The sequence below is a fragment of the Anthonomus grandis genome, chromosome 5 (genome assembly GCF_022605725.1).
Source record: "Anthonomus grandis grandis chromosome 5, icAntGran1.3, whole genome shotgun sequence".
In the NCBI taxonomy this organism is placed as follows: Eukaryota; Metazoa; Arthropoda; class Insecta; order Coleoptera; family Curculionidae; genus Anthonomus; species Anthonomus grandis.
Genome location: NC_065550.1, coordinates 26,657,463 through 26,674,427, shown reverse-complemented (window position 1 = coordinate 26,674,427; position 16,965 = coordinate 26,657,463). Strand labels below are relative to the sequence as shown.

Genomic DNA, 16,965 nt, shown 5'->3' with positions numbered 1-16,965 from the left:
TTTAATTTTAAATAATTTAAAAATTAAATTCTATTTTGTAAGGTACGTCTCTGATTTCGAAATTAAACCGCCGATCGCCTTTCAAAGACGAATTTACAATTAATATTTTATAAAATTATCTTGCAGAGATGAAAAGGGAAAAATTAAATAAATTTATTTGTCTATAAATTTGATTCTTAAACAAAACTTCATGAAATTGTTATGAAGTTAATATTAAATTATCCAATTAAAAAAATCATATAACTTGACATTAAAAAAGTATATTTAAATATTTTGGAGCTACGTCTCAGTGCCGTAGGTAGCTTTTTGGTATAGCAGAATCTCAGGTTAAAAGGCATTAAAAAGACATTTTTAAGCAGTATAATTTGCCACACAAATAAATTTTAAAAGTTTTTGTAAAAAAAAATGGCTAAGAAGTAAATCCCCAATTTTGTCCTAAAATGTTCGTTATTTTATGCTAAAATTAATTGCCTGTATTTTTTTGTGCTTGTTACTATATTTGACAGCTTTTTGGTTAAAATTTCGGAAAAATTGTCTATTTTTAATGAAAATAATTGGAGACCTCTCTTTCGCACCCCTGAACATAGGCCTCTCCTCTCAGTTTCCATGCTTCTTTGTCTATCTGATGCCAAGATCCTACCAACCCTCTCTTTGACATCATCTAGCCAACGTTTTTGCAGTATACCAACACTTCTTTTGAGCAGTCGTGACCTCCATTGTATTTTGCGTTTAATCCACCTTGATTTATTCTGACGGGCGACATGTCTAAACCCAGCTTCATTCTAACGGGGCTATACGCGTTATGATATCCTCGACTATAGCTTTGTCTAATTTCTGTATTTGTCATATGGTTTCTAAGGTTTAGTCCTAAGAAGTATTAGCTAATTTGTGTAAGCAAGAGTTTACCTGTGGCTGCCCATGCTTCTCGGATTCATCTATTAATTTTGGCGATTTGAGTTGTCTTACCTAATTTAAGAATATATCCCAGCTAGAGTTAATCTTCATATCCTGACTAATAACATCAACAGCACAACATTGCGGATGATGGCGAAGATCGTTTAGATATTTCCCGTCAATTCTTATGCTCTTTCTGTGCTATTCAAGTGTCTTAAAAAGTTTCCTAATGCAAGAGTAAACAACTTTGGAGAGATAGTATTACCCTGCCTAATTCCCCTTTTTATAGTGGAATTCTATTAATTTCCATATCTTCTGCTATTGAACCTTCATTATTGAAGTTGCGTTGTTATAGATATTTTTCAATAAATTTTTATAACTCTTGCATTGTTGAAGTCTTAGACGATAGTCCATACTTCTACGGAATCGAACGCCTTAATAATTTGTTGTATTCATTGCATTTTTCTTCTAATGATCTGATTAACTGAATATGTTCAATTACACTAATGCATTAATGAAATTCAGCCTCTTCAGGGGGTTGATAAACATCTAAATTATTGGTAAGTCAATTTGTTAAAATCCTCGTTAGCAATTTGTATGGATGTAGGAGTAGACTTATCGGTCGGCTGGATATGATTAACTAAGAAAAATTAATTTAAAAATCCACGGTGATTGATACAGATTAATAATGGCTTTCGAAAGACGAAACGTCCTCAAAATAATAAATTTTGTGGGTATAAAGGTTCTAATGTAAAGACAATAAAAGGCAAAATTTAATTTATTTTATAATCTTCAAAAATAAATCAAAACCGAAAAATTTCACCACAAATTACTATCTCTAGAAAACACGTTCTTTAATACATTTGCCTTGACATCTACAACGTCCCTATAATACATTTCATACTTAAGAAAGAAAACTAAAATTGAACTATGCGATGCGCTCGTTTTGTCCCATTTTAATTCTGCGGATGTTGCATCCAAATCCAGATTTCGTACAATCTAGGAGAGTGCAAAATTCTTGTGTTTGATTTATATGTGAAATAAGATCGCCACAGTATACTACACATATATAGGTTTAATGAACTTAACTGCCTTTCAATCATTAACAAGAAAAAATTAAGTAAGAAAGTTACTACATTTAGCCTGTTTTTTCTATAATATAAATTAAAATAAATCTCCTAATTATTTAAATAAAAAAATTGTTTATCGTACTGATATACATAATTTGTACGGTAGGGAAATATTTAAAAAAAGTTTTTCTTACAAGATATCGGCGATGTTTAACAAATTTGAAATATCGCACCTGAACATCTCTGTTAGGTATAATAAAAAGATATTTAGACAGCAACTTTTCCAAGAAGTGTGTAAATTCCTAAATTATAAATATATGGTATTTGTACCATTTGTAGTTTGATACGTAGGCTCTAGTAAAAGCTTCATGACAAACTGTCAAAAATATAGACAATATTAAATTGTTCGGCATCTCACATTAAAATATAACTTCAGAATGTAATAATTGATTAAATATATATAAAAATATATATTTTTTAATTTATATATAAAGTTTTAACACCCTCTCTATACTAACAGCTTTTTGTTCTAAAATCAAATTATTGTATAGTAAAATCGTTTATTTTTGATACAATAAAATCCTTTTTTTTCGTAGATTGCTCTGGGTTCTTCGTAATAGTCGTAGTAGTAGACAAACTATTGTTGTTTTAAGTAAATATTTTATACCATAAACTAGGATTGAAGTAAAAATTACCTTACAAGATTTATTATTTATCTTTGCTGCTTTTTGATAAATAGATTTTTTCAGGCATGTTTATCACTCTAAGAGGTTCTTTAGTATTGTAGGTATTACACCAGTAATCAGATTATGATTAAAACTATTGTGACCGATTGCATGTTCCACATCTCCCTTACTCATTCAATTGATAATGCCACATACTTTTCAAATTTCTCTTTGTATTTGATGTCAACGTTGTTATCGTGTGGGATAAAAATATGTATAAGGCAAATGTTATTTTCTTTTTATTTATTATAGTGGTCTGTTATGGGCAATTGGAGCATATATTATGATGCCTGCAATATATCTTGCAATTAGTGTTTTCTATGACGTGATTTTGATTTAGCTTGTAGTACCCTGGTAGATTGTATGTAATAATTCTTATAGTTTAACGAGTTCCAAATATAGTATGACTGCTACATGGTTGTGTCTGCTAAGGTACTATGTATTGGGACAAGACAATGTTATGTGGTCTATGGTTTCTGGGCTTCGATTACATTTTCGACATTTGTCATCTTTAGGAATGTGCTTACGGTAGGTTCGAGTGGCAAAGTCTTCTGTCTCTGGGAATAGTGAACCGCCGACTAGTCATCCGACGGAAACTTTATCGATTTTGTGTTTGGTTAGGATATCGTCCTTGAATTTGCTTAGACTTCCACTGTACAGTCAAAGCTTCAACAAGAGATATTTTTCCATAGAAAGTGTGTAGTCAACTTTCTTGATTTGATCATAGAGGATATCGGTCTTGTTTTGTTACTTTTTGTTACCAGTATGCCATTCTCCTTTCACCAAGTTCTCTTGGAAGAGTACCGACGTCTCTCTATCGCATACTTTGAATTGTTCATTTTAAATTTTGTCAGAGTTGTTTATATTAAATATTGCGGAGGGTTGTTGGGTGGAGTCAGAACTAAAACAGAAACCTGTTTACTTAAATGGCGACGGTTCGACTTATATTAGCTCATCCTTATTGGCAGATAATCAAATTACAAAAAAAGAATTGTACTAGAAATGGTTAATATAAAAAAGTACAAAGAAAGTATTAATAAAAAACAACACACCGATGATCTGAGTGCAAGTTACTATAATTTAATTAATGTCCCAAATTTAGATCTCACAGTGTATTAAAAAATTAAGTTTCTGGTTTTGAACATATAGGTACATACATCTTCCTTAGCTACTAATCCTTAGCTTATGAACATAACATCGAATTATAAAAATTAAATAAATAAACGCTCGGAGAAGAATAAAAATATTTGTTTCTTGGCTTATTGTTGACTCTAGTTTGCCCACAGTTACACCTACAATTTAACCTATGTTAAAAATAATTCTACTCTCCTATTATAAATTTATTTTTAATATGACTAAAGAAACCTAGACTTAGGTAAGACATGTAATATATAAAAAATTAATTTTATATTTTTTTATTAATTTTTTTTTTTAAACGGATTGTAATTTTAATTGTGTCGTGGTTTTTTTTTTGGTGAAAAAAAACATCATCTATTTCAGGGATCCTGAGGATGATTTAATATAAGTCGAAACGTCGACATTTAAATAAACAGGCTTCTGTTTTACTTCTGACCCCACCCAACAACCCTCCGCGATATTGAAGATATTGGGTCACAAACACGAAAGTTGTTTATATTTTTCTGTTAGTACTATCTAGGTCAGTGGTAGACCAGAAGTTTAGAATTTAGTTTATTTTTCACGATCAACGTAAGTCGGCTTCTAGTTCTTGTTTTAGTTGTTAAATCATGAGCTTTCATGAGGTCGATTTTGTCTGTGTGTAACATCAGTGATAATTTGTAGGTTCTCATTTCAAAGATTCTTTTTCAACCAGTTTATCAATTATCACAGCCATAATATAAATTTTTTACCAATATCAGTATTCATTTGGTGTAGTTAAGTCATCAGTTCATTTTGAAGTTATTTTTTTCTTCATATATATAATTTTATGTCATCCATATAATGAAAATAATTTAGCTTAAATGAACTGTCCTCTGTTTTAATGGCGTAACCGTACCGGGTTTAATTAAATTGGGTTTAAAGACAGACAAAATTAGAGTGAACTAAAGGCATTACATTGATATATACAATTATCATTTCCCTATTATGTTACCCGAGTATTCAATGAATTTAAACTTATCTATAAATATTTTTTTCATCTACATCTATCAGAAAATGGAAAACCCTTCGCTTCTTTATCTCTGGAATCATGCTAAAGCGATGTAACCCCCTTCGAGATTCCTTTTAGGTACCTATCAATTGAATTTTATCCCTAACGTTTATTAAAGAGGCCGAAGGGTAGGCACTCAGGGGTGAATTCAAAGATTCCTAAAATTAATTGGAGTAATTTTGAAATTAAATAAGGGCGGATTTTTATCGTTCCTCGGGCCAAAACGTTTTACGAAAATACAGCTTTTTATTTTCATCTTTCAGTTGGGCTATATTACGTAAAATCGCTAATCGTTAGATCTTTTTTTTGTTTTAACTAAAAATAGTAGAAAACCGCTCGGCCTGCAGTTTAATTAAGTTCTCATTTTATCCGAGCGGAATTTCGCTCAAAGCCACCAAATAAAGCGGCGTACAAAAGCGAGGTGACTCGATGCCATTTTATCAGAAAATTACCGAACAAGAGCAAATAGTTATTCCCAATTCAGCTTAATGCTGCGTAAAATTATAATTATCGGAATAAAGTGCATTTCAAAGGGATGAAAATTGCCCGAAAGTTATTCGTCTATTGTTTGCCAAACAGGATTAAAAAATAATTTTACGTCGTCATTGAATTTGATAACTTGTTCCAGAGCTTAGAACTACTTTTCCTGGAATTCATTTTTTATTTAAATTTTCTTAATTTATTGGAAAACTTCTTGTGTCTTTGGGCATTTAAGGTTTCATCTTAGATTTTCCAGACTTTGAAAGTTCTTCAAGGCATTTCAAGTCATCTTCCTGCTACTTAAAGCTATTTATTTTAGACCTATTCGCACACTAAACTTCTCATTTTTCCTATATACAGGGTTTTTCAGGAGGAAAGGGAAATATTTTGGGAACATGTTCAGAAGGTCAAAATAAGATAAATTAACCCGTATGTTTTAATCCGATTCTCAACGGTGAAAATCTCTTTAATCAACCTCTGAAATAATCGGTTCTGAAGTTTTTTTGTAAAATTTTTTATTTTAAAAGCAACACAAACAAATACTAGTAAAAAAACAAAATTCCACTAATTTAAATATTTTCGAAAATACCCACACCAACTTCAAGGCAAGCTGCAGCACGTTTGTTAAGCACTCGTTTTGGACGTTTAATTGCTTGTAGAGTGTTTTTAATAATATTTGAAGCATTCAAAATTTGATTGTGGAGTCCTTCTACGGTTTCTACTATTGTTTCGTATACTAGAGCTTTCATCCACCCCCATAGGCAATAATCCAGTGGATTTAGGTCTGGTGACCTCGGTGGCCAAACTTGAGGTCCTCCTCTGCCAATCAGGAAAACTATTGTCTAAGAAATTACGCACTCGGTGACTAAAATGAGGCGGGGCTCCATCGTGTTGAAAATACATTCGGTGTCGAACAATTAGCGGAACATCATCCAACATGTGTATTGAATGGTTTTCCAAAAAGCGTAAATATCCTTCTTTAGTAAGACGCTCATCTAATACAAAAGGACCAATCAACTGGTCGTTCAGCTCTCCACACCACACGTTAACACTGAATCAATGTTGAAAGTTTCGTTCAAACGTGGCATGAGGATTTTCATCTGACCACCGATGTTCATTGTGTCTGTTATTAATTCCATTGCGGGTAAAATGAGCTTTATCGATAAATAAAATGTATTTATGTAGGCCTCGATTTTGTTGGATCCATTCGCAAAACTGAACTCTTAAGCCATAATCACCCTCTTGAAGATATTGAACCGCTTGAATATGGAAAGGCTTAAAACCGTTTTTCCTAAGTGTCTTCCAAACGTCCACATGTGATGCTAATCGAAGTTCTTTTGTTCTTCCACCTCGTACCAACACCCGGGTTCTCTTCAGCCATATCCAGAGCATTTTCTTCATTTTCAACATTTAGTCCGCCTCTCATTCAGAATTAATTCTTACGTTTGGAAACATTCCTGTTTCCTGAGCATTTGCAAAAACTGTCTGCAAAACTTTTCGATTACGAATTCTTCGATTTGGAAAACGACGTCGGTATTCATCAATAGCACGTAATGCGCTACCATTACAGAAACCATACACGAATATCATATCAGCATACTTCCCATGGGTAATTACGTAATGTAAACTTTGCTCTTTTCAAATTAAAACGCTCAGAATCAATAAAACTGACAACCATGCTTGTCAAAACTACCAGTCAATTAAAATAGGTATTAACAAGCAATGATGCAATACCTGCAACGTAATTATTTCAAAAATTTACAAAAAAAAATTTAGAGCCGATTATTTCAGAAACGGTTTAGAATCGGATTAAAACATATGGGTTAATTTTTCTTATTTTGACCTTCTGAATATGTTCCCAAAATATTTCTTTTTCCTCTCGAAACACCCTATCAGTATAAAATCAGTTCTGGATCATAGGAATAACTTTAAAAGTCGTGAAAATTCAAAGTAGCTTCTTATATTATGATCTAGACATTTTAAGTAATCAGGTGTTGCCCAAGCTTTTAGAACCGTTTTACGTTTTTTCTCGGTATAATATTTCAGGTTTTTGGAACGCTTTTTACCTACTCCTTATATATTCCGGACATTCATATTCATGTCAAGTTATACTTCAAAGTGTTAACCCTTAACAGGCCTAACCCTATACCGTCTTAGTAAATCAAGAGTTTTAAGATTTCTGTATTGGGTGTTTTACCTCTTCTTAAGTGAGGCTAGGACTCATGTCATTGATCTCACTTACTTGGGACGGGAGGGTTGTTTTGGTTTTTTGTCATTATCCAGTTTTGTAACATATTCTTTGCAGCATTTCAATTTTTCGTCAGGTCCCACCAGTTAAGTTGTTAGCGTCTTTCAGTATTCCACTGGTCTTTTTGCGATTACTGTCAGTCATTTCTTTGCTATTTTTATGTATGTTATGTAGGTCGTGTTTTTGCTCTAGTGTTTCTCTGCATTTCCTACGAATAATTTTGTTTAACTCTTTGTATCTATTTTCGCATTGACTTCTTTTATTCTTAGTCACTTCTCATATGTTCTGGAATTTAAACTCTCTAACTAGAGAGAAAGACCAGTTGGACATTTTTATTTCTACCTTATGTCTAGTTTTTGCGTCAGGTAGAGCTCTAGAAGAAGTTAAAAGGATTTGTAAGCGCCTATAGACTGACCCAATCTGAGAAGAAAAATACCCTGGTTAATTTTTTAGAGTCTATTAATATTATTCTTAATTATGATTCCTGAATCAACAAACTGATAATAGAATATTGATTTATGTTAGAACCACAGATACATCATTAAATGTAATTTTTGGTTAAAAAAAATTAAAAGAACTATTTTATTTTAGGTGTCTGGTAGAGCCATATGAAGCACATCCCTTAGGAAAAGCATCTTGACTCTTCATATCTTTCTTAAAATAATTTAGGGAAATCATTTTTTTAATAAGAAGTATTGAGAAATTTATTAGTAAATAATAAAGTTTTCCTGTTATATCCAATAAACTGAAACTAGGACAAATTGAAACATAGTTCAAAAGACGCCTATGTATTTTAACTTAGAGAAAGAAGCTGACCCGGTTGAATAAACAAGCACGAAAAGATATAGACGATGATATCATGAATAAATAAAAATATTCATGTATTTTAAAAAAAAAGTTTATGTCAAAAAAAAAGAAAATCAGAAGAAGGGAGATGGCTGTGTTGTTCTTGAAAAATTTAGAAATAAAAGACGTGTTTTTTTCGGAGCAATTGATCAAATTTTGTATTTAGATCAATCGCTTAAAAATCATCTTATATTTCTAAAAAAAAGATCAACTATTTTCCTGCATATTTACTTACTGCTAAGAAAAAGCTCTTTAAGGTAAAAGATAGGCACTGATGCTTATCATACAATTTACTTTCAAAAATGCTATTTTATTGGCTTTAAAAATCTTCTATACTCTTGTACGTAAATCGATTTCGTGCTCACTGGCTTGTAAATTCCCAATTTCGAACTTTACATTGACAAGGGAGTCGCTGAGCTGAAACAAAATTAACTATATGGAAGATAAATAATAAAAATATGAAATATTCTCTTTTAAAGGACGTACGTATAGTTTTTTTTTGGCCCAGATTATTTCAACGAAAATAATAAATATCTCTTTTAATGGAGAGAAATGGACTTAATACACTACTCGAGTTGGTACGAAACATGTTGTTCGAGAAGCATCCTTCCATAAAATACGTTTTAAAATTACTTCCGAAGTTGCTCCAGAATGTCAGTTTCTCTGGTTGATGAAGATAAGTTGCTGAAGTTTCCGCTCCAGTTTTTATGACCGAACAAAATTTACGGATATGTTTGCGAGGCTTTTAAGCAAATTTTCCTCACAAATATTGACAATTTGTAAATTTATTCACGTGGCCACACATCGCAGACCACATATATCAAGCGTCAAAATCCGTCTCAAAGATTTAGAAAAAGTGACTTTAAATACACAAGAACACGAGAAAGGGTGCTATAATCCTCAAGAAATATGCAGCAAAAAAGTTGATGATGACCAAAAAAACTAAATCGTTTGTTATTAAGGAGAAAAATATTTTCGTTTATTTCATATTTTTAAGTCCAGGAGTATGACAAATGTTCAGTTTATGTCAAAGGAAAATCTTAAGCAGCTATTTTGTATATATTTTCTGTATCATTCTTTTAGGATTAGATAGTAAATTGATTAGTAAAGAATTACCGTAAACAGAATCATCACAGTCAAAAAAATAAAAAAATCATACAATAAATTGTATTTTTGTATAGAATAAAAAAAATGATATAAATTTTTATGGCGAATATAAACAAAAAAGGAATGATTTAATATGAGGCTCGAACGAACTAGAGAATTACATATCTCTAATAATATTAAAATTCTTTGCGTCCTCAACAATAAAAAGATGAACTCCATATAAATAAGTCTTTTAATTATCTTATTAATTTACGTTTAACGCATTTCTTATGTATTTATTTTTTAGCACTATGAATTGCGCTTTTAATTATTATATTACTAACGCTATATCCAGGCGATCCAAACAATGTTAAGAAAATGAAACGATGATATGGGACAAGGTGGAAAAGTGGAACTCTCATTTATGTATATATCCCTATCTGAATCGGAAAATTAGATAAGTATGGAAATAAAGTGATGTTTTTTGGGTATAACTTGACAAATTAAAGGAGAAAAATACTATTTCTAGGCGATACAAACACTATTAAGAAAATGAGGCGGTGATATAGGAAAAGGTGGAAAAGTCGAATTCTCAATATATATCCTTATCTCAGTCCAAGTATTGGAAGAGTTTTAGAATAAAGTGATGTTTTTTGGGTATAAATTGACATATTAAAGAAGAAAAACACTATTTCCAGGCGATCCAAACACTGTTAAGAAAATGAAACAATGATATAAAAAAAGGGGGAAAAGTCGAATTCTCATTTATATATCCCTATCTTAGTCTAAAAAGTAGAAGAGTTTTAAAGTAAAAGGCAATTTTTGTGTAATACTAGTGATACCTTTCAAAAATCAATTTTATTTTGATAAAAAGCAGTAGCATACCGTTTTTACACTGCAATAAACATATGTCTACAATTTTTTTTCTTCTTTTTGTCAGATCTAGCTGCTGTTGAAGTGTGTGAACCCTATTTGTGAATTTGATACTGTATTTGCGGGTTAACAAATAATCTTAGCGGGAGGGGGAATTATGGGAAAATATTATAATTTCATTTTATAAGATTTTAATTAATTATAGTAGCTCTACCTTACTAGGATTAGACTTAATTAGATTTTATTTAAGTAATATTCCAAAAACATTAATTTAATACACTTAATTTTTTTAAATTCCTTTACTCTATTTCAGAAATGTATAGAGTAATAAAACCTCATTAGGTATGCAAAAGTGGTACCCGGTGACCCACCAATATTTTATGCCACTACCTTAGTTAGGTATTAGTACAGATGTAAATAGCGGTTCTCCAATGGCGTGCAACTGGGACTTTTTTTAATGATTTATGTAAATGCTATTTTATTTAAAAAAAAAAAAGTAAAAAGGTAATATAATACGTATGCACACGGTATCTCAAATTCTTGGGTCAACATCGGGTACTGGGTAACTTTTAGAGATACAGGGTTGGTTGAGTTGGTTAAATTAGTAAAAAGTTGCGCAACATAACAAAATGCATGCCCCATCGTGGCCGACGAATTTGGGACACCCTGTATATATGCATAGATATAAAAGTGTCCCAAAGAAAGTTTATAGATATCTTTTAGATCTATATTATAAAAACATTTTTAGGTATACAGGGAGTCTTACAACGGAATCGTAAATAAAAGTTACTTTTGTTTAAATGGAATAATATATTTTTTTCACAAATTTATTGAACATAATATGTAGAGCAAAACGGTTGAAAATTACACTTTTGGAACTTTTTGCACAACAAGAGTGTTTAACAATTAAATTATGATAGATTATAGTCTTCGTCATCTGACGAATTATCATCACCTCTTGACATTATAATTAAAGGGTCGACTGTCTGATCGATCAGGTCGTCAAAATTTCACATTTTGTCCTCTTGCTTAATTACATGCTGGACTGCTTTTCGCCAATTCTCTGGTGTCGCTTCCGTAATGGCTTGAAGTAGTTCAAACAGTAGCTTAACATCTTCGATTTTAAAAGTCGTGTTTTGTCTTGCTACAAATCCTTTTACCTGCGCCCATATCAGTTCTGTAGGATTTATATTACACAGTTATATTATATTTCTCGGCTATATCTTCCACGGCTTATTTCATGAAATGAGTTTTGTGTAAGTTTGCTATGGCCAGCAGTTCTTTTTTTATCAAATTTGCTTCAAACGCAATACCTTTGCAGTCAGCCAATCGATAATTTTTTGCTTTCTCCGACATCAAGTTGGCGTCTTCTCTATTCGCCGTGAATTAAAGCTTACATTATTCATTACCATCACCGAATTAGCCGGGAGAAATTTTATCATTTCACCAAAATAGTCTTCGAAAACGTCTGAGTTTATGTCTTCATGGTAATCTCCTGTGCGAGTCGACTCAAAGGTTAGCAGACCTTCTTTTAAAAATCTAGCCTCGCTTCCACTATGTGTGATTATTAGTCTTTTTTCTTTTTCCGAAGGCGTTTTAATACCTGTGGACAGGCCTTCTATGAAAGCTTGGCGAGCACTGGTTATATTTTTGTCTTGCCACATTTTTTGGACTATATAACCTTCGTTAATCCACATCTCATCAAGATAAAAAACTTTCTTTTGCTCCCCTGCGGTACTGCTTGATACTTCTCAAGTAATTTTCGTCTCCAGCAAACAATTTCGTCGCTCTTCAGTAAAAGTGCTTTGCGGTTATGCTTTGCCCAGGCAAAATCAACAGAATATTGTCATCTCGGCCAACCTCCATCAAAATTTTGTCTAGGGTGGGTATTTTCTTTTTAAAATAAAAATAGTGAACTTTGCTTCGAATTATACATTTAGTATTTTTATCAAGGACTTTTGTTCGTCGTCCTGGCTTTTGCTTGGGAGATTACACTTGACCTGCTATTTTCTTTCCCGCAACAATTTAAAAATAGTGGACTTTTCAATTCCAGGCATTCGAGAACATCTTTCAACAATTTCTTGTACAGTTTAACTAAGGTAATCGTGTTTTATGCAATCATGTATGTAAAATTATAACTTTTTTACTCAGTGATAGTGGAGAATTATTAGAACATCTTTTCGTTGGACTGAATACATAAATTTTTTTAAATATTGTTATAATAATATTCTGATTAAAATACAGCGTAGCAGTGAACACTAACGTTTAAAATATGATTTAAAAGTATTTATATTCTGTATATATAACCTGTCCCCATTTTTGCATGCTAGAAAGCGTTAAGAGGTACCTATACAAAAGGATTAAAAGTACTAAATTAGTATTTAATCTCTTTCAAAATAAAGGCATTTAATCCATGAAAATTAAATTAATAAGTAGCTACGCCTATGAACGACCACGAAATTTAGCCAAACAGCGGAATTCTCCAGTTTATTACTCAATACATTTCTGAAATAGAGTATAACCTGAAAATAGTTTAAAATTTCTAATATCTATATTTCTATGTGTGTTGATTTAGGAAGCTGCCATTCTGCAAAAAGCTACCATACCACTTGAATGGCAGATGCAAACCGTGAAATTTAAATATTATAATTCATTGTGCTGACCAAGTGGATTGGAAGTTTTATGCTAACATGAAAACTTTATTTTTAGATTATTTTTATAAAACTTTCAAGGTCAAGAGTCGACATTGGTTAGTAGGTTTTTGCAGAAGAAAGTCTAAATTAATGTTCAGAATACTCGTTTGTCTGATTGTTTCGTATAATGGGGGATGGTAGCTTTTTGCATAACGCGACTCAGTTATTATGGCCATTTCTATCCCCATTTTTATGTATTGGTATGGTTTGGTTAATTAATCTAGTCAGCAGAATAATAGTGACATTTTTAATAGATTTAGTTCATTTGTTAGTCATATTATAAATACCTCTACTCCTTCTCATCGTCAATATTAATTGCATGCATACTAAACACAACATCCCTTATACTTTACCATTAAACTTGCTTGTCGGCAATAACCCGCTATTTAACATCGACAGTTTGATTGCATTGGGGATGGATGCAAAGGAATTGGCCGCGCTCAGATGCCTCTTCTTTCGCGGCTTATCGAGATCGTTTGACCTTGGCGTCGACCTTGACCGATGCTTCTTTTTAACGGTTCCCGAAGGATGACCCTTGCCGTGCTTACCCTCGGTATCACTTGACATTTTCCACCTCGCGAGTTTCCACCACGATCGGGTTAACAATGTGCGATTGAGCACGTAATCGACGTTTTACACGGGGTTTTCGTTGGGTTTGTGTTTCGAGACATCGTTTTTCTGCTTGCTCGAGTCTTGTAAAAGAAACTTGGGAGAGAAAGTTCCTTTAGAATTGTTTTTAAGAAGTATATGTACGTCTGGTTTTGATTTTGAATTGCCTGCAGGTTGATTGTAGGTACTATATCTGAAAATAAGAAAATAGGAATTTAGTATGAAAAAAAAACCCTTGAGATGACTTTTTCTAATTACGCATGTTCAACAAAAATTTCAACTTTGATTGTTTGAAAAACATTAATTCGAAAATACCATATTTTATATTCAGACGTTAAAAATTCATGCGTCAAAAAAATTAGGCTTAAGAAAACGAATACATATAATTAAATGATAATTAGGTAAGTCTAATAAAGTTAAACAAAGACAATGTAAAAATTCCTTAATTGGGATAAAACCTTGGTAATAACACTAACCGCTTATTTATTAATAACTTTATCAGGTTACTGTCACACATATAGAAGTTCTTTATAGAAATTATTACAAGGAGACTGGATGCTAGGCTTGATTTCTATTAGCCCAGAAAACAAGCTGGATTCAATGACCACCTAAGTGATAAAGAATTTGATGAAGAAATCTTCCGGGTACAGCAAACTTTTGCCACTGAAATTTGTGAATTATGAAGAAGCCTTTGATACCATAAATTAACAGAAATTTTTAACAGCATTGACTGAATATCAAATAGACATCAGTCAACTTGATGAAGTACATCTACCAAAACACTTTGGCTAGCATCAGACTATCGACAAGGAGACACTATCTCTTTAAATTTATTTACATCTCTTTTGGATAAGACTTCGACAGACTTTGGAATAGAAACTCAGTCAAGTTATGCAGACAAAAACATCCTTTATAGCCGATCGTATAAATGATGCAATGGAAATGTTAGAAAAGCACTATTCCCTCGAGGTCGGACTAAAACAATATGACCAAGACACAAATAATGACGAATCTGGTGCTAAACGAAAATGTTGCTAGCGTTTAATCCATATCATCGGATAGTACAGATAAGTTAAAGTTGCTCAGATATTTGTTTATTGCATCAAAGTCCACCTTCACATATTAATACAAGAAAATGCTTGTTCGGTTTGTTAATCTTGGAGCGTTATCGAAGCTAAAAACAAATTGTTTTTAGTTTCACAAATGGTTTTTAGCTTCGATGAGAAAGATGATGGGAATCAAGTAAGGAGCCAGTTAAACCCTGATGAATAAGTTGACCATCCTCATACTGCAACAAGATATTTGAAAGATTAAAATCGTCCAAAAGTAATAACTCTGTCCTTAACATGAGTCTTACGTAGTATTTCCGTTTGGTCAACAATGGTTTAATAAAATTAATAAGATGATGAAGCAAAAGAGATGTCAATGACCCTTACATTTACAATGATGGTCTTTGCACCAAACTGAACACTCTTTCCCAAAGAAATCAGGGCTAGAAGAACTATATAAATTTCTGCAATTAAAGAGAGACCTGCATGTAATGAGTACACCATCGCTCCTCATCTGGCCACCCCCATACTTTCTATCGAGCAGGCCACTTTTCCAGATTATCTGACATAGATTTACTTTTTTTCTGGAAATACTTTTCCAGATTATGGACAATACGTATTGTCCATCTTTCCGCAGTAGAAGCCGCCCACATACTAATAATTGTGGATGTAGAATGCACCAAATAAGGATAGATGGAAAGTATTGAGGGAGACCTATGTCCAACAGTGGATAATTATGGGTTCACGATGACGATGATGAAAATGATAATAATGGTTTAAAGTGACATGGGGATATAAGAATATTACCATCTTTATGATACCTCATGCTAACTAAGATATAATAATGAAATTTGAACTATTTTACTTTTTTCTATATCAACGTTTAAATCCTGTACTCTTGCCTGAATTTTCTGGGAAAAGTATTGTTCTCGGGTAGTTTGTGAACTCGCGATAAAAAAATACATTTCATTACCATCCTTCCTTTTTTTTTTAACAAAAGTATTAAGTGAAACCCATTTAAAAAAATATTTCAATTCTCTTAAAATACCTTATTTTTCCAACGATTTTTTCCAATTATTTTTCCACGTCTTCCTTACTTTAAAAAACAATGAACCCCTAGTTATTTATATAAAAACTCCTAGTTTCTTTTCTCAAGAAAATATTTAATTTATTTACGCAGTTCCAAATAAACCTTCAAGAGAATCAAAATTGCACCTCAAAAATAACAAACTAGATCCACCTACACCCAAGAAAGTGTATTTTCAAGTAAAATAAATCAAATTTAAGCACACAATATATCAATCTCTCCAGCTAAAGCCAAACAATAATAGAATTAAAATTTTCGAATCGTTCGTGGCCGGTTCGAAACGTCCGTTATTTATAGCCGGGAGTTAAGAAAACGGATCTAAACCCGAAGTTTACCCGTTAGGAATTTCGCGATGGTTTAAAAATGATTTGGCAATGATTTCCTATAAATACGCAAACCTGACAGTGAAAAATAATTTTTCTTGGCGATACAACGATTTGTAAGATCTGAATTTTTTTCCTTAACAAAAGTCCTCTTGCAAAAATAAAAATTGCAATAAAATTTTAAATAAAATAATTATATTGTAATTTAAAATTATTTAGTAACGTCAGTTAAGCCTCAAATTCAGAAGATCGGGATTTTTTATCTTTTTAAGAGCTAACTATTTTAACGACGCTTTCAAATTTTTAAATAAAAATATAGGTTTATTAAGGATGATTCACTTAAAACATGTTTTTTTGCTCTATTGAACAAAATTGTCATTGAGCATCTTTGAAATTTTGTAAATTATTCACGGTTATTGACGACAGATGGTACCTTAGCCGTATAAATTGTTATTTTGTTGTGTTATTTTATATATATATATATATATATATATATATATTTAAAATTTTTGTTAAAATCCAAGGCACAACTAATTGTTTATTTCTCAGCTATTTAAGTGCCTTAAAAGCTTAAATTGACACTATTGATTAACTTCCTATAGCCTGATTCAATTAGCATTATGCAAGGTCATCGAAAATTAAATTCAAATCTATAATTAAAAAAATAACTTAGTAAATGAAAATTTGCTAAAATGGTGAAAAGTTCATTTTTCTAAATGAAACACTTTATATTTTATTTAATATTCTAATCGATAGTTGAAATACCTTTAAATTAATATAACATGTCCGTATATCTAAGTAGCCGCGTTTTAAAA

At 31.8% G+C, this 16,965-nt stretch overlaps 1 protein-coding gene across 2 annotated transcripts in view; it reads right to left on the bottom strand.

The window, feature by feature from the left end:
• The window catches only part of LOC126736516 (receptor-type tyrosine-protein phosphatase kappa), a 64,534-nt gene that overhangs the window by 27,695 nt on the left and 19,874 nt on the right, over positions 1 to 16,965 (bottom strand). For both annotated transcript variants that reach the window (XM_050440904.1, XM_050440903.1), the window contains exon 2: positions 13,436 to 13,884. In XM_050440904.1, the coding sequence (XP_050296861.1) occupies positions 13,436 to 13,649 (214 nt within the window). In that variant the 5' untranslated portion in view covers positions 13,650 to 13,884. The remainder of the gene's footprint in view (positions 1 to 13,435; positions 13,885 to 16,965) is intronic.